At 40.8% G+C, this 18,454-nt stretch overlaps 2 protein-coding genes across 2 annotated transcripts; both read left to right on the top strand.

The window, feature by feature from the left end:
* The first annotated feature begins 44 nt into the window (after window positions 1-44).
* On the top strand, window positions 45-9,465 carry mknk1 (MAPK interacting serine/threonine kinase 1). Its single transcript, XM_055940764.1, has 14 exons — window positions 45-390; window positions 1,121-1,183; window positions 1,753-1,858; window positions 2,338-2,484; window positions 2,622-2,719; window positions 3,615-3,694; window positions 3,791-3,864; window positions 4,146-4,250; window positions 4,331-4,386; window positions 4,515-4,610; window positions 4,791-4,985; window positions 5,276-5,440; window positions 6,097-6,140; window positions 6,445-9,465. The coding sequence occupies exons 1-14, from the start codon at window positions 340-342 to the stop codon at window positions 6,680-6,682; spliced, it is 1,518 nt and encodes a 505-aa protein (XP_055796739.1). The 5' UTR covers window positions 45-339; the 3' UTR covers window positions 6,683-9,465.
* A 2,556-nt stretch (window positions 9,466-12,021) lies between these two features.
* Window positions 12,022-12,818, top strand: LOC129866555 (uncharacterized). The gene has a single exon (XM_055939311.1). The coding sequence runs from the start codon at window positions 12,030-12,032 to the stop codon at window positions 12,816-12,818; it is 789 nt and encodes a 262-aa protein (XP_055795286.1). The 5' UTR covers window positions 12,022-12,029.
* Window positions 12,819-18,454: the final 5,636 nt, after the last annotated feature.

The raw sequence follows: 18,454 nt of genomic DNA, 5'->3' as shown, positions 1-18,454 counted from the left end.
GAAATTATTCATCTTAAAATACTCATGACTCATTAATATAACTTGCACTACAAATATATTTTATTTAACATTTATTTAACTTAAATAGGACGCCCTAGACTATAATTTAACCCACCTTGTATATTTTCTATGAATGAGGGTGCTGTCATACACCAGAAATTCCCTATTATGAAATAGGGGAAGTTGTTTTGCAATACCTGACGTCCTAGTGGCTTATTTTTTTCGTCCAATGAATAAACTACAGGACATGCAAGAGGCGGGATCTCTGCGTTTACCGCCTTACGACACTAACTGGATTTCACTCTGTTGTCCACCCTGACACACCGCAAAATCCTGAGGATGACTGATGCTCTGGAGGAGGATTTCGGTCTATTTGGACACAGACTCCAGGTGAGATAGATTTTTTTTATATATCATCAGTAATTCATAACGTCATTAGCAAGACGGATTAGGTGACATAGTAACTAGCCAACTTAAAATAGTTAACGTTATCCAGCTTGCTAGTTAACTATGTACTGTAGTTAGCTAGCGCAAATGTATTTGCTTTGGCTTTTCATAACAAACTCATCTGATACAATTATTTTCAGAACATCGTTATGACTCTGAGCTGATATGGTTTGCTAGCTAGCTAGACAACTAATAAGGCCGACCTCTTATAAACTTACGAGTATCTTTACTATAGTTAGCTAGCTAATGTGTGTGATTGCATAGCCTACTTTTGCTGCCTGTTTGATTGAACTAACGTTAGCTAACTAGCTGTATTTTTGCCGCCTCCAGTCTGGCACGACCAAGTCGTGGCTGCTTTCACCAGCATATTTGGAGCTGAGTTTTCTAGAATGACTCAATAACTCACCCAATTATCCAGATAGGTTTGACATAGCCTACAGTTAGCAGAATAACACCAACATTACAAAAACAGCTCTGTATATGTGTGTAAGGAAAGGTCAAACCAGTTCTGGAATGTTTGTTCAAGTGAAAACATCTTACATCGTCACTGATGGAATTCCTTAGTGTAACTTTGAATACTCTCCCTGTTTCTGCCCCTGCCAACATTACTTTAGTGTACTAGCTCGCTACTCGAAAACGTGCAAGCTATCTGAAACGTTTCATTATTTTTCAGTTGGCAGATATGGTGAGGCAGAGCAGGGTGGCAGAGTTGCAAGCCTTCCAGCACTCTCTCCAGGTAACTCAATATTGCTGTCAGAAATAGCTAGCTAACTAACGTTAGCTATTTTACAAACTTGTCATAGCTTCTGGTTTTGTCACACTTGTTACTTCCCTTAACCTTTCCTGTTGCTCAGATAAGAGTAGCTTCTAGTAGTAACAGACTGCCAGTAATTATGCTTATCTTGAGGTTAAACTGGATATGTTGCATCATTTTCAATGAGTAATACAAATATGCCTATGCTATCACTGGATGTGAAAGTGTGTTTGGGAATATCCAGGGGGAGAAGGTTTTTGTAAGCTTTCCCCGTTTGTGCTTGCATATCAGTGTACCCTATTTGCACGGTTGCCACAGGGGAAGATAACCATGTTTTAAACCAGGAGCTTGGTTCTAATTATACTGTATTGCTATTCTATCTAGAATATGCCATATCAGTAGATTTGAATGTAGTTTAGGACTGCACTGGTACTTTAAGAACAAAAGTGACACACTGTGCTTCTTCTTGTTCTTTCTGTCCCTCTCCACCACCTGATCTCTCTGGCTCTGCTCTCACTTTCCCTCCCACTCCCTCTCTCTCTCTGTTACAGAGTAACTCTCTGGCCTTTGGCCCGGTAGGGGACAGCTGTGGGGTACAGCAGAATGTGGTGCCCCCCACTGCCACAGAGAGACAGCGCCTCTCAAAGGGCCCTACAGGTACTGCACCCCAGGCCTCTGACCAGGGCCATATCAACAAAGCATCTCAGAGTAGCAGTGCTGATCTAGGATCAGTTTTGCCTTTTAGATTATATGGACCGATCTCAGATCAGCACTTCTACTCCGATGCTTTGTGGATACTGACCCAGCTCCACAACCAGCTTCTCACTGTCTGCTTTGCTATCACATTGGCAAATAGAAGTCCTACATGTTAGTCAGTATACACATTGCACACACTACGCTTTAAGCAATCATTTCTTTGCTGTCACATTGGCACATAGTTAATCCATTCAAGGATCTATCAATGTATCACAGTTTTAAACAATCATTCACAATTTAAGAAAACATGTGTTTTTGTTGATTGGCACATAGTCAATAGATGTTAGTCAATATGCACGTTGCAAACACTTTGCGATTCAAGCAATATTTTACAACGTAACTGTGGTTGACGTGAATTAACAGTCGACTTGTTTATACAGAGGTGGAAGCTAGCCAGCCAGTAAGCGTCCCAGACTCAGCCAACCAAATGGAAGCCACCCAGCCAGTAAGCATTCCAAACTCAGCCAAACCAAAGAAGAAGAAAAGGAGGTCAAGAGCAACAGACAGCTTTACAGGAAACTTCAGCGGTAATCATGTTGCACATAAATCAGACAATCATGTCAAATATCCAATCACTCATGTCATTCAAAATCTAGGGTTTTAATAAATGCACCCACACCATAGATACCAGAGACAGGCTTTTCTGCGCATCTCTTTTCTCCAGACCTGTACAAACTGACAGATGAACTGCTGGGTCAGGGTGCATATGCAAAGGTCCAAGGATGCATCAGTCTTCAGAATGGGAATGAATATGCTGTGAAGGTGAGTCAGATTGGCACATGGTTAATCCATATGAAACGGTTCCCTATTTAGGGCACTACTTTTGACCAGGGTGCGTAGAGGACATATGGGACTTGTGATGAATGTCATACATCACACGCAAAGCTTTTATTGTCATTCCAGGGTGGTTAAAGTATAATTAGTCACTAACTGAAGCTGTTTCGAACCCAAACAGTGTTTTCTTTACCCAGTTTGTGGTCCAAACGTTGTCCTATTAAACAGTTAAGCGTTATACCAGTGTGCAGATTAGCTTTTTGTTCTACATTGTCCTCTCTGATCCAGCACCTGGGACTTTTTTTTTTTTTTTGTTGGATGTGCACGTATACCACCCACTAAGCCAAAGATTTTTTTATAACTAATCCAAGATAGACCCACAGCCTGCCATTTCCACTTGGAGCAGGTTAATCATAGTGGGCAGAACTAGCAAGGAGGTAGGCAGAGCACAAGCTAATGAGATCCTATTGGTGCGTTCTAGCATGTAGTTGCATATTTCCGTTAGGGAACGCCTGTGAAGTGCGCTTGTGCAATAGCTCAATATGCCCTTGGACTCCTAGACAATGTAATTTTTAGAAACTTTGGCAAAGGGTAAAGTCTACAAAACTTTAGTCCACTCTGTTCCAAACAGATTCTAGTTTTGGGAACAGAAAACTGTATTGAGATCAAATGTTTCAATGATGAAAAAATGTGCAGAACGTCGGCCAAAATCCATCTGATTCCATCTTTTCCCACTGCCGGCCAGTGGGCTTCCTCTCATCAACATATTTTGTTGTGAGTGGAAATGCCAACTGGGTGCTTCAAATTTATACATCAGGCTCATGGTTCTGTGACTAAGCTTTCTTCACTCACTGATACCCGTGTCCATTTTGTTTTCTCTCAGATCATTGAGAAGAACGCGGGACACAGTCGCAGCCGAGTCTTCCGTGAAGTGGAGACCCTTTACCAGTGCCAGGGCAACAAGTGTGTGCTCTCACTTTACAAAGTTAAAGTTCTGAAAGTTAAATGATAACTACAACAACAAAAAATCACCCACTGTGTTCCTATTAACATTTTCAGGAACATTCTGGAACTAATACAGTTTTTTGAAGATGACTCCTGCTTCTACTTGGTGTTTGAGAAGTTGCGTGGAGGTATGTCTTGTTTTTATCATATTATCCCACTTTTGTGAGGGTGAATCTGGGTAATGTTCATTATGCACAAAATGGAAGAAAAAAGTAAACTGGGGAGATACTGCTGTAACTGAACTTGTCCAATAAAAACAATGTTGTTTTCTGTTGCAAAACATGGTGGTGCTTTGTGGCCTAATGAACATGACCCAGGTTACATGAAACTATTAGGTGTTTCTCTGAAAGCTCTCTCTTGAAAGCTCTCCTCTCTCTGCTCCTGAAAGCTCTCCTCTTTACCCATACAGGCTCCATTCTGACTCACATCCAGAACCGTAAGCACTTTGATGAGCTGGAGGCCAGCCGTGTGGTCAGGGACATCTCCAAAGCTCTCCACTTCCTCCACAACAAAGGTAGGACCCCTGCACATGGGGCTGTGCCTGTATAGAATTACAGTGTGATTGTTTCCTCATGAACATTCTCTGTTCTACAGGTATAGCCCACCGGGACCTAAAGCCAGAGAACATCCTGTGTGAGTCTACTGACCAGGTAACCTTTGTTTCCCCTAATGTGCTACGGAACAACAACATATGTTTTCTGTAGAAAATGTCATGTTTACCAAACAGTTATTGTGGATATAGCTAGTGAATGCCTGCTATTTTTCTCTCCCTCTGCAGGTGTCTCTGGTGAAAATCTGTGACTTTGACTTGGGCAGTGGAGTGAAGCTGAGCAGTGCCTGTATTCCGATCACCACTCCAGAGCTCACCACACCGGTAAATACCACAACCTGAACCTACCACTAACCCTGATATTTGTGTGTCTGGCAATGTCTTAATTGTCCCTGAGTGCACATATTTTACTTTAACTGTAAAGAGTGTTGCGATTTTAAATGCACTTAGAAATCAAATTTGATTTGACATATGTCCTCACGGTGTTTGGTTTCCCCGACTCAGTGTGGCTCGGCAGAGTACATGGCTCCAGAGGTGGTGGAGGTGTTCACAGACGAGGCATCGTTCTACGACAAGCGTTGTGACCTCTGGAGCCTGGGGGTCATCCTCTATATTCTGCTCAGTGGCAGCCCCCCCTTCACTGGTCATTGTGGGACTGACTGTGGCTGGGACCGTGGAGAGACCTGCCGCACCTGCCAGGTACACAAGCCATCACCAGTCTTCCTCAAACCCCCAGTTCACCTTAGACATCTACAGCACTTTTTTTTAAATCCGTCTTGAAGGAACACAAACTCTGGACCTTCGAGACCGTTTGTAAAAAATAAAAAAATTAAAAAAAACTGCCATGCATTTATTGGTGTTATAACCATTATAATTCATAAGCACTTATAGTAATTTAGAAACTTTCTGATTCATGTCATAAGTGAATGCCCAAAATATTGCACTATTCATGATTTTCCTTTTTAATATGTTGTGTCCCACCCCTGCAGAAGAATCTGTTTGAGAACATCCAGGATGGCCAGTATGAGTTCCCAGAGAGGGACTGGGCCCACATCTCTGCCCAGGCCAAGGACCTCATCTCCAGGCTGCTGGTGCGGGATGCCACCCTCCGCCTCAGTGCTGCCCAGGTCCTGCAGCACTCCTGGGTGCAGGGGGTAAGTGTCAATTTCCTAACCCTTCTGTCCACTGTGTGGGTGTATGGTCATAACATACCACACCTGGGTTCAAATACATGTCTATTATTTGTTATTGAATACTTATTTTCTGTGTAACTGAGTATTTTCTAATAATGTGGCTCGAATCACCTACTTCTATTGGAAATAGCCTAGTATTTTGAAATAAGTATTTGAAAATACATCATTTCAAATACCGAACAGACCTGGTTCAAATGCATGGTAATTTAATTATTTGTATAAATACTGTGTATTTGAGTATTAAAAAAATAAAAAGACATACATGTCGTTGCTAAACAAGTGTTTCCAAATACATTCCAATACTAATTGTGTTTCAAATAAAAAAATATCCAAATTACTTTTGAAATCAATTGAAATACCCTAAACAGTACATGAACCCAGGTCTGTACTTTATGTTGTTCCGGTGGATGTTAATATTCTGAAGTGGCTTTCTTGTCTATTCTACACTGGTCTAAGAAGGCTGAATGTGTGACAGAGACATCCAAGAAACCAGTGGGCTTGTTTTCACCTCTAGATTTCCTCCAAACTGTATATCTGTGAAGGAAAGGGTACAATCAAAATAAATGGATTCTGTTTTCCTGTTATCTTATTTAAATGTGTTATTTATTTTCCCCTAGAATGCACCAGAGAGAGGTCTCCCAACCCCACACTTCCTCCAAAGGTAATCCACTCAGTGCTCATTTCACAGAATGTGCAGTACATTACAGCTAATTTCTTCTGTTATGACAGACAGATGGCAAATAAAGTCAGTCGTTGAAGGGACGTTACACTTCAAAATCAAAGTTTGTTTTCCAGACCTCCAAAGTAGCATAATGGACTGAACTTGACATTTTTGAGGCCTGAAAACATCGAACAAAATGAGATTTAGGAGTGTGCCTGACAAATTGAGTGTATGTCTCCTAGAGCTAAACGTGTGATCTATAATTTGATCAATCTCTGACTGATCGTCTGCTCGTTCTCTACAGGAACAGCAGCACCAAAGACCTGACCCAGTTTGCTGCCGACGCCATCGCCTTCAACCGCCAGCTGTCGCAGCATGACGAGGAGCAGGAGGAAGTGGTCACCACCATTGTGACCTCCATGAGGCTCTCGCCCCCCTCCAACTCCCGGCTGGCTCGCAGACGGGCACAGTCCAACGCTCAGCGCACCACCCGGGACTTCTTGCCTGCTGATGACGACAACCTCGACACGCTCGTCACCTAACCAGCTCATGGTTTAACCCCAGGAAGACCTCGTTTTGGTGCTACTGCAGGCTCGGAGTTCCCTCGCACCTGGTTTATCCTTCTAATATAGTTGTGTGCTTCTAAGATCTCTACAGGGTCAGATTCTCTGATTTTAACAATGTCAGCCTCAGAACTGCTGCCAGGCTCTGTGTGCCTTCCCTTCCCCTCTGTTCCCTCCATCCTGGTGCTAGTCTCTCGTCCCCCCTGCTCCTCCTCTCTACGTGGTGTTTACCATGTCACACCATCTGAGATGGACCATAACTGCCATTGGCAGCAGACTCCTGTGTAGCTTCACAGGTTGGTAGCCTCATTGTTCAAGCTCTCATCATGGCCAGTGGTTTTCTTATCATCTAGAAACAGAGACAGGAGCACAAAGGGAAGCACTTTTATCCTCTACTAAGCTAACACACACTTAGTCCCAGCTTTGTATCAGTTGCTGAGTCTGGTTTCAGTGATTAGTTTGGGTTGAGGTAGTTTCCTGCATTTGATAATAACCTCAGTCTATACAGACCGCAATCTCATGTTAAAACGACAGAAATATAGTCACTAGAATCGGTCTAAGCCTGTTCTAGTGATTATTTTTCTATGGTTAAGACTGCTAGTGATGGTTGCTTTATGCTAGCTATACTTAATTGCACGGTTATTTCCATTAGGAATGGATTCTTGATGATGTCCGCATGGGGCATTTAATACACATACAGTACATGTAGCTAGCCTGTCTTATTGTAAAAATACTTTTAATTTTAAAAACCATTTTAATTTACGTTGTGTTGGTCAAGCTGTGAAAAGGTTTTGGCATTATTTATAGAGTTACTGAATGCTGCAAAAGTAGAGCATTACTTTTCAGACACTTAGTAATGCTGTTTTTAGGGCTGGTCATACATAGGCTGTGAGGAGGGTTTCAAAACTTTCCCAAAATTTCCTGGTTTTCTTGTAGGATTTCTGGAACCAGCAGGGAAGAAGCATCCAACCTCAAATCTTTAATGCAGGATTTCTGACCTAACTGGGAATTTTTGGAATGTTTTGAGAATTCTGCAACCCCCGAATTCTGCAACCCAATAATGGCAAGGCAAGCAGACAGTGACTATGGCCTGGTATTCAGGGAATGGACTCTGTCCTTGATTATCCTAGTAAGCATTCTGGGGCCCTATTATTGACAGATGGGTCGATATTTATAGTATGTTGACCTAGTGTTTGGCCTAGAACTTTTAAGACATTGTGCCTGTGGAAGGTGGGTTACTGAATGATTTGAGAGTGCATCATTAATTTGAAAAGCATTTTGAAGATGTGAAGCATTTTATTATTTTAATGACCCTGAAATTCCATTTCTTATCTCCTTATCGAAACATCAGCTACCTGGAACACTTCTATACTTTGAAATAACTCACTCGTCATATGTAATTTGAAATTTGAAATGATTGCATTTCATCGGTATTTTTATTTCAAACATATTTGAAGTATTGATAAACTATAAGGATTACCTCAGAAACCAGAATTGCACTAGCCTGGTTGCCAGTTTGAGTTATGTTGTCACTCAATGTCATGCAAAACATGACATTACAAAGAGTTGACATGATGGCACAAACAGATCTGTGGCCAAGCTAGAATTTGTATGATGTCTTTGCACATTTTTTTCCAAATGATTACAGGACCATTCTGCCATTGCTTGCTTCAAATGTGTTTAACTTATTTTCACTCATACCACTAATAACCTGAAGCTTTCTTTTTACGTGAATTAATTACTGTTTTGGTTATTCACACTTCACTGAATATTGTTAGAATCCGTTTAAGTGATTTACAAATCTGGAAATGTCTTTTTGTATTTTAATATTGTGTTGTTTTTTTAAACATCCATAACTTTATTTTTTATATATTCTATATTCCAGGGGGGATGCCATGATAAAGATGCCTTTCTCCGGCGGAAAGGGAGTTATAGTTTTATATCCGTTTTTTAGGTAATGATTTTATTTGTGTATTGTTGGTTGGTTTGTCAGCTAATGGATCTGAATAAGTATGCCAAAGAAACCATAGAGACTGATAGAAATAACTTGTGATGAATTTGAATGCTAGCATGTCACATTCAGATTTTTAAGAATAAATTGGTCAGACGGCCATTTCAGCCTGTGTAACACATTTGTTAAAATCCACCTAGTTACTGAAATGCTCTTTGGTTACTGAAATGATTTGATTTACCTCTACCAGTTTGACTGTTTCACCTCTAAGAGCTTGTCATTTTATTAATGTGGGGACACTGATGGAAGTCTGGCACTTATTCCCCTCACCCTTTAACTTCATGTATTGCACCCCCCCCCCCCCCCCCATGTAAAACGGCTTGTACCCAATGCCTGGATCTCCCCCGTTTTGCCATGGATACTCCATCACTATAGCAACTAAGTGGCCTTCCTAAGCGGGCACGGACTCTCCGTCAGAGAGGGTGCAACACATTAGGGATCTCCCAGTGGCTATGGTAAAGCCCTCTCACTCATTAGGGCCTGATGCATGTGGCCAGCTGTGTCTCAAATGGCACCCTATAGGCCCTGGTCAAAGGTAGGGCACTACATAGGGAATAGGGTGCCATTTGGGACATGTGCACTAAACTCAAATCAGATGGGATAAGATACATTAATTGGCATAAGCTATGCAGCTAAATACCTTATAACCCATGTGTATGAGGTCTTATGGCAAATGTTCTTACGATGTTGCACATCAATAGCCCCTGTGGTATGCTGTTTTCCCAATAAAACCCATTTCTTTCTTATGAAATTCTTCTTTCTCTGACTTCTAGGCAGAACTCTGACATCATGTAACAAGTTAGGCAGATTGACTGTTCTTCTAGGTTCAGTGCGAGTACATAAACAGAGACTGATTGAATGGGTTTATTTCAGGCCCATCACTCACCAGTTGCCTATTGTAGAGTGAATGAAACGGGGACATGGATGATTGTGATTCACCTGACCACACAGTGAAGAGAGGAGTATGGGGGTTGGTCTAGAGCGCCTAAAGGAAGAAGGTAACCGTGAAGATGTACGGGCAGACACTGTTATGGTCTCGTGTAGCTCAGTTGGTAGAGCATGGTGCTTGCAACGCCAGGGTTGTGGGTTCAACTCCCACAGGGAGTAGCTTTGGATAAGAGTGTCTAGTAAAATGTTATGCCATCCTCAAGGGGCCATGGAGAGGAGAGGAAGACATCATGCTTTGTTCAACTGAATGTTGGGTGGATAGTTCAGAATCATGCTTTGTTGCACTGTATGGGCAGTGGTGGAAAAAGTACCCAATTGTCATACTTGAGTAAAGGTATAGATACCTTAATAGAAAGTTACTCAAGTGAAAGTCACCCAGTAAAATACTACTTGAGTAAAAAAGTAGTATTTGGTTCTAAATATACTGAAGTATCAAAAGTAAATCTAATCGCTAAAATATACTTAAGTATCAAAAGTAAATGTCAAATTCCTTATTTTAAGCAAAGCAGACGGAACCATTTTCTTCTTTTAAACATTTACAGAAAGCCAGGGGTACACTCCAACACTCAGACATCATTTACAAGCGATGCATTTGTGTTTAGTGAGTCTGTCAGATCAGAGGTAGCAAGGATGACCACGTTCTCTTGATAAGTGTGTGAATCGGACCATTTTCATGTCCCACTAAGCATTCAACGTGTAATGAGTACTTTTGGATGTCAGGGAAAATGTATGAAGTGAAAAGTACATTATTTTCTTTAGGAATGTAGTGAAGTAAAAGTTCTCAAAAATGGAAATAGTAAAGTACAGATATCCCAAAAACCTACTAGTACTTTAAAGTATTTTTACTTAAGTATTTTATACCGCTGTGTATGGGGTGGGTAGTTCAGAATCATGCTTTGTTGCATTGTGGGTTCAGAACAAAGAGTGGTACAGTTTATCTGGGCTATATGTCTGGATGGTTTTCTAAGCAAGCAATATTTCACAGGGATTCTATCAGAGTTTGATTATATCCAAAGCATTTGCTTAATTAATAATCAAAATGAACAATAACTATCCCCATAATACATATTGGGCTCTTTCAATTCCTGCAAAAAATTTAACTTGCTTTCATAATCATTTTTTTTATTTAATTTGTTTAAATATACTTGTCTGTGTTGGTTTGTTCAACAATTAGTCTCGCTGTACTTGTGTGTGTTCATCAGTGAATGATGCCCATATGGCGCCCCTAGTGGTTAACCATGCAAGAAACTCATGAGCGCTCTTCTCTTTTCCTCCATCGTATTCCACCTGCTCGGGTGGGGGAACTCACGAGAGAGAGAGTGTCATGGAAAGTCCACGACTCGATTGAAATGAGAGGCAAACGACGGGAATAGTGTTGTATTTCAAACAAGATTACCTGAACTATGGGACTCATCAAATGTAAGTAAAAGCAATTGCTGTCAGTGACGTATTTGTTTTCACCACCAAAAGAATATTAAATATTTTTTGTTCTGAATGAATTGTCCAATGCCAGTCAGTGATTTTAGAATATACGTTGGTCTTTAAACGACAATTTAAATAAAATAACTTCTGTAATGGTAATTATATTTTTATTGTTTTAATCAGGGTAACCTAATGTGTCAAAATGCTCCAGTTTATTGGCTATGTGTCAGTCTAAGACGTATATTTATGTAGTCTAATACACTTTTAACCATGTAATATAAGACTAATACCTCTTCAGAATGTAAATGATCGGCTGCTTGCTTATCAGAAGCCAGTGTACTTGTTCATTGTGTACTTAGGAATATATATATGAACAAAAGACAAGAAACTCAGAATTTCTTATTCTCTGTGAAAAAACTGGGCATCAATATGTTGCAGAGCTGAAGATAATAATACCGTTGATTTATCTAGTCTTTGTAGCATTTATTACTCGTCATGTATGCATAATGCATCAGCTTTTCTCCCTCAATGTCAGTTGCCTTTAGACCTGTGTGACAAAGATGTATTTTGTACAAATAAAAAAGTAATCCTTCTGACCCCCCCCCCCCCCTTAAAAGATTTAGATGCACTGTTGTAAAGTGGCTGTTCCACTGGATGTCATAAGGTGAATGCACCAATTTGTAAGTCGCTCTGGATAAGAGCGTCTGCTAAATGACTTAAATGTAAATGTACAAAACTTATTCTATGACAGGAACACATCATCTGACTCTCTCTTCTCTTGTAGGGGGCAGAGAATACTCAGACCTGTCCTGCATTTGGGCTGGATTATGTTGTCATTAATCAAGACTATTAAATTGTATTTTAGCTGATGCCATAAAATAATTAAGTAATATGCAATCCCAAAAATATCTGAATTAGGCAGTATACAACATAAAGCCTGGAGAGATGGTCCTTCCCGATAAGAGCTCGGGGCCCAAAAAGGTATTCGGGAAACGGCCCCAGAGTCTCCCTTCCCCGGCCCTGTGCTGCGCCTGTGGCCTGTGCATTATGCTGGCGGGCATCAACATCACCCTGGTGGGGGCCTTCGCTTTCAAGTCCTTCATCCCCACCAGCAACCCACCCATCGTCATCGGGCCCCTCCTCCTACTGGTGGCCCTGTCCTTTTTTGGGGCGTGCTGTGTGTTTGGGCGGCGGCCACCAACCCACAATGCCGGGAAGGCCAAGGGGGACAAGAGCTGGGGTCGGACGCGGATAGGGGCCGGCGTCACATTTGAGATGGAGACGAGCGAGCACACGCTGCAGGACACCACTGCTGTGCAGCTCAGTCCCACCAACTCTCAGAGCTCCTCCCACAAGTCTAGTAACTCCGCCCATGGGGATACCCCTGCAGTAGGGGCCTGTGATCTCGCCAGCTCAGAGGCCTATGATATAGATGTGAGACCTGATGACCAGGTCTTGACCTCTGAGGACCAGCTCTTGGCCTCTGAAGACCAGCTCTTGACCTCTGAGGACCAGCTCTTGACCTCTGAGGACCAGCTCTTGACCTCTGAAGACCAGCTCTTGACCTCTGAGGACCAGCTCTTGACCTCTGAAGACCAGCTCTTGACCTCTGAGGACCAGCTCTTGACCTCTGAGGACCAGCTCTTGACCTCTGAGGACCAGGCATTGACTGCTGATATTAAAGATAAGGGGAGCATCCAGATGACGGCACTATACAAGCCTTGCCCAACATAACATGGCTGTCTACTGGCTATTACATAAACTGGTACTATATATCCTGTGTGACAATGACCTGTGTGTCATTTTATATATATATATATATATATATATATATATATATATATATATATATATATATTGACTTGCCTAGTTAAATAAAGGTTAAATACCCCTCTGGTACTATAAACTGGTACTATATATCCCTCTGGTACTACAAACTGGTACTATATATCCCTCTGGTACTATAAACTGGTACTATATACCCCTCTGGTACTATAAACTGGTACTATATATTCCTCTGGTACTATAAACTGGTACTATATACCCCTCTGGTACTATAAACTGGTACTATATACCCCTCTGGTACTATAAACTGGTACTATATACCCCTCTGGTACTATAAACTGGTACTATATACCCCTCTGGTACTATAAACTGGTACTATATATCCCTCTGGTACTATAAACTGGTACTATATACCCCTCTGGTACTATAAACTGGTACTATATACCCCTCTGGTACTATAAACTGGTACTATATACCCCTCTGGTACTATAAACTGGTACTATATACCCCTCTGGTACTATAAACTGGTACTATATATCCCTCTGGTACTATAAACTGGTACTATATACCCCTCTGGTACTATAAACTGGTACTATATACCCCTCTGGTACTATAAACTGGTACTATATACCCCTCTGGTACTATAAACTGGTACTATATACCCCTCTGGTACTATAAACTGGTACTATATACCCCTCTGGTACTATAAACTGGTACTTTATACTTCTCTGTAGCCACTGGAGTCTCCGGTCAACCTGGAAATTTTCAGGCTCATTGGCAGGAATTAACTAGGCCATCATAAAGGTGATGAACGTAAAAGGTGATGTAATGAATGTTTGAAATACAAAACAAATCAATAAGTGCTACTTTGCCTGTTTTAAATCACTGTTACAGCAGGTATTCAAATGTAACCTCATCCACAGGTAATATTGCTACCGCATATAGGGAGCCGGATGGAGGACGAGATTAATTAATACGTGAACGAGGTGTTGACTAGATTATCTCAGATATTATGAGAGCAAGCTCTGCCAGTCAGTCTCAATGTATTGTAAGTTAAAGCCTGCATCTCAAATGGCACCCTATTCCCTCCATAGTGCACTACTTTTGACAAGGGCCCATAGGGTTTTGGTTAAAATGAGTGCACTATAAAGGAAAGAGGGTGATATTTGAAATGCAAACAATTTGAGAGAAGATGAAGAAGAGGAGAACTAAGCCTCTGATCTGGTGTAGATTGGTCTCCCTGTCTGGCTGTCGGGCTGAGCTCAGTCATCAATGTTAGAATACTGTTAATCTTGTTGGATGACTCAGATGGTTTACTCAGATCTGGGGACTGGGGGAGAGATGCGGGCTTCATTTACAGCCGCCTTTAGTGAGGATACAGCTCATATGAAGTACAGTTCAAGTCCACATGCATCACTATAAATCATCACTATGTGTCTAATAACTGTGTTTATTTACTGAAAATAACTCAGATCCCGTTGTGACTTCATGACGTGGGCCAAAAGTTCCATCCCACCTGAACAGCCTGAAATTACAGGCATTTTCAAACAGCGCTTACACACACACAAAAAATTAAAAATCATAGTGTTATTTCGACCTCATAATGTGGAAATATAATTTAACTTCACTGCCTCTTTAAAGCATAAAAAAACAGTTAACAACAAATAACAAAATTACATGTACTTTCCTTACATGTGACTGCTGTAGCCTGTGACTGCTGTCACTTTCTTTGGCTCTTTGTACCTACTACAAGTGTTGCATTGTAATATTAATGTATAGTACAGCGTAAACACATCTGTCCTTTCTATTTTATTCTTATATGCTAGGTTGAAGGAAAGATGTTATGTGTGGATTTTGTCAGTCCACAACAAACGAAATCATGACACGCTGGTTAAAATACCAAAACCAATTGTGAACCAACGATATACATTTGGGGGTATGTCGAAACACACATTAAACATTCATGGACATTTAGCTAGCTTGCTATTGCTAGCTAATTTGTCTTAGGAGATGAACATTGGGTTGTTATTTTACTTGAAATGCATATGGTCCTTTTTTTTTTTACTAAATCTTTGTAGAAGTCCTAGACCACTAATCATATCATGACTCTGTACTCCTGCTTCCTGTTTACAAGAAGAAGCTAAAATAGGAAGTACCTGTGACTCGCTCCGTTGAGAAATGATCACCAGAATCCGAGGTTATGCTATAGGACTGCTTTGCTAGCACTGATTGAAATATGTTCCGAGACTCCGTCGAAAACATTGACAAGTTAACCACCTCTGTCACCAGCTTCATAAGGTGGTGAGGACAGCCCAATACATCACTGGGGCCAAGCTCCCTGTCATGCAGGACCTCTATATCAGGCGGTGTGAAAAGAAGGCCCGGAAAATCGTTAAAGTTTCTAACCACCCAAGTCATAGACTGTTCTCTCTGCTTCCGCACGGCAAGCGGTATCGGTGTATCAGGTCTGACACCAACAAGCTCCTGAACAGCTTCTATCCCCAAGCCATAAGACTGCTGAATAGCTAACAGAATGGCTACACGGACTATCTGAGTTGACCCTTGAATTTTTGGTTTTTACTGTCTCTATGCACACTCACAGGATTCTACATATACACACTCACAGGATTCTACATATACACACACACTGACACTCCAACCCACACATAACATGCACACACATTTATACTGACTCTACACACATAACACACACACACACAAATACACACTCACATACAATCAAAATGTACACTGCTACTACTCTGTTTATCATATATCCTGATGCATAGTCACCTTACCCCTATACATACAGTATCTACCTCTATCACTCCAGTATCCCTGCACGTAAATATGGTATTGGAACTGACCCTGTATATAGCATCTTACTTTCTTGTGTTGTTCTTATTTTTTATTGATGTTATTTTTAGTGCTACGTTGATATTGATTACTGTTGGGTTTGGAGCTTGGCGACAAAGACATTTCACTGTACTTGACATTAAAACTTAAAACCTGAATAAACGTATTTAGGAAATGTCAAGGACGGGGAGACATGACTGAAAATGGCAGAGTTATTAAAATGCTAAATTCATATGACCTAAAAATATGCTCTCAGTGCTTCTAGTGTTGATCCACAGATACAAGGCGAAACGTAGTTAGTTTTTAGTTAGTTATCTATGATTAATCTCTCTTCGTTCATCTTTCAAATACCCATGTGGGTTTGTATGCTCCTGAAAACGAATGAGTAGATCGGAGAGGTGGGACTTGCATCGTGTCAAGCGTCTCAAATAGAACCAAGTTCTATTTTAGTGCTTGGCTATGCAGACGTTCGTTGATGCGTGTGACCAGTCTGGATGAAATATTTTAATAACGTGTACATTTATTTTGCAACCCTCGTTGACGCAACGTGGCTGGTCTGGTTTGGGTGTTACCCTGTAAGCAGTATACGGACAGGGGAAGACAGAAATGCGTGCTTTGGTAAGGAAGCCAATATTTGATTTTATAATTTAGGTAAACTATGCCTATAAGATTTAATAAACATCACGGTGCTGCCGTGATAGACCCAATAAAAAGGATGTTATTTTGAGATATTCTTCTATTTTTCCGTAGCTTATTGTTTTGTCCTGTTACCTTGGACACTGTATACTGTAAAAGGTGTCGTGGCAATTTCCTGTATTCCCAAATGAGTATAAACCACACACCAGTCAGAGTTATACTTAAATTTCATCTTTAATAATATGAGCTTCAAAATCTCCCTTTGACTCTCAGATCCATTCAGTGTCTATAATGAATTCTAAGAGTGCCTACAAAAGAATACCAAGATCTTTTATAGCCAAGATACACCCCTCTCAACTCACATGACGAACCACAGATCTCAGGAACTCTTCACAAAGGGCCTTTTACTTAAGAAAGGAGTATCCCATAGCCAGATAGCATTAGCTATAAATTATCATTCAGTTTGGTACCTAAAACGAGGTTCTAATCTCGTTCCTGGTACTTCATAGTACCAAAACATTACCTCATCCATCTGGAATGCTCTTTAGGCTTTATTGGCCAAAGACATGGTAAATCTCCTCTGTCAGTGCTATCTCATAGAGGCCCATCCTCAGTGGAACACACACACACACACAATAGTCGACATATTCTATTTTGTCTAATAAAACAACCATTCTAATGCAATACAAAGATTATAATATCATTTTACAAGCACTAAAACATAATCTCGCAATTTTCCACGACAAAGGGACAACTTAGTATCTTCAGCAAAGTAAGGTTCCCTAAGTCATGAAAGCTGATGACTCATTGACTAGCAGTCTTTCACACGGAAATGGTGGCTGTTTCCAAATTGCACCCGATTCCCTATGTAGTGCACTACTTTTGACCAGGGCTCTGGTCAAAAGTAGTGTACTATGTAGGGAATAGGGTGCAATTTGGGATGCAATATGTGACCGCTGTCATTTTCTTTGGCTCTTTGTACCGACTACAAGTGCTGCATTTTAATATTAATGTATAGTACAACGTAAACATATATATGTCCTTTGTATTTTATTCTTTCTATGCTAGGATGAAGGAAAGATGTTGTAAAAGAGGACTATTGTGTCGACTCTAATGGGTTGAAGAAGGAGACCAAGGTGCAGCGTGGTAGGCGTTCATGATTTTTAATAAAACTGAACAACGCAACAAAATAACAAAGTAGAAAACGAAAGCGAACAGTTCTGTCAGGCAACAAAACAGCTAAAGAGAAAATAACTCCCCACAAAACCCAAATGTAAAATCACAACTTATATATGATCCCCAATCAGAGACAACGATAGACAGCTGCCTCTGATTGGGAACCACACATGGCAAAAACAACAAAGAAATAGAAAACATAGAATCTCCCACCCGAGTCACACCCTGACCTAACCAAACAGAGAATAAATAAGGATCTCTAAGATCAGGGCGTGACAACTATTGACTATTGAAAGTAATGTTCTGTAATGTTTGTGCAATGAAAGTGATATGTATAATTGCAAAAATTAAGAACCATTTGATGTGTTCTTCTGAAAAATGTTCGTACATAAAGAAAATAATGTTTGCACCCTAAAAAACTGGCTCAGATATGTGGAAAGGTGTACAGGTCAGATATACTGGAGGACAAACATTCTGGGAGTCTAAAGTAGCTAGGCTCGTGCACCAGACTTCCTCCCCGTAGCCTGGGAATGAGGTTAACATGTAGCTTCCACCAGACTTCCTTCCCGTAGCCTGGGAACAAGGTTAACATGTAGCTTACACCAGACTTCCTCCCCGTAGCCTGGGGACGAGGCCAAAGGTCATGAACAGTCAAAAGCATGTTTATCATGAAATTGGATGACATTTGAAGGAAACCAGATGAAAGTATTATTATGACCAAGATGTGAAAAATGACTGTTGCTTCTACATTGATAAAGTTTGAAAATAAAGTTAATGGTCCCCTCCCCCATGTCAAACTCTTAGATTGGTTATTAAGAGGACAAGGTTGTCCCCCTATTAACGGGACAAGGCTGTCCCCTTAATAATGAATCCAAGTGTTTGACATGGGGGGGGGGACAAGTAACTTTATAATCAAA

This window comes from Salvelinus fontinalis, chromosome 12 (assembly GCF_029448725.1).
Source record: "Salvelinus fontinalis isolate EN_2023a chromosome 12, ASM2944872v1, whole genome shotgun sequence".
NCBI lineage: Eukaryota > Metazoa > Chordata > Actinopteri > Salmoniformes > Salmonidae > Salvelinus > Salvelinus fontinalis.
This window is presented reverse-complemented; position numbering and strand designations above follow the sequence as displayed.

Bases quoted from the DNA above. Each gene is read 5' to 3' on its own strand.
- mknk1 (XM_055940764.1), top strand. From the start codon at position 340: ATGACTGATGCTCTGGAGGAGGATTTCGGTCTATTTGGACACAGACTC. The intron at 3,695-3,790 runs GTGTGTGCTCTC...TAACATTTTCAG, and splicing joins TACCAGTGCCAGGGCAACAA to GAACATTCTGGAACTAATAC. The intron at 5,441-6,096 runs GTAAGTGTCAAT...ATTTTCCCCTAG, and splicing joins AGCACTCCTGGGTGCAGGGG to AATGCACCAGAGAGAGGTCT.
- LOC129866555 (XM_055939311.1), top strand. From the start codon at position 12,030: ATGGTCCTTCCCGATAAGAGCTCGGGGCCCAAAAAGGTATTCGGGAAA.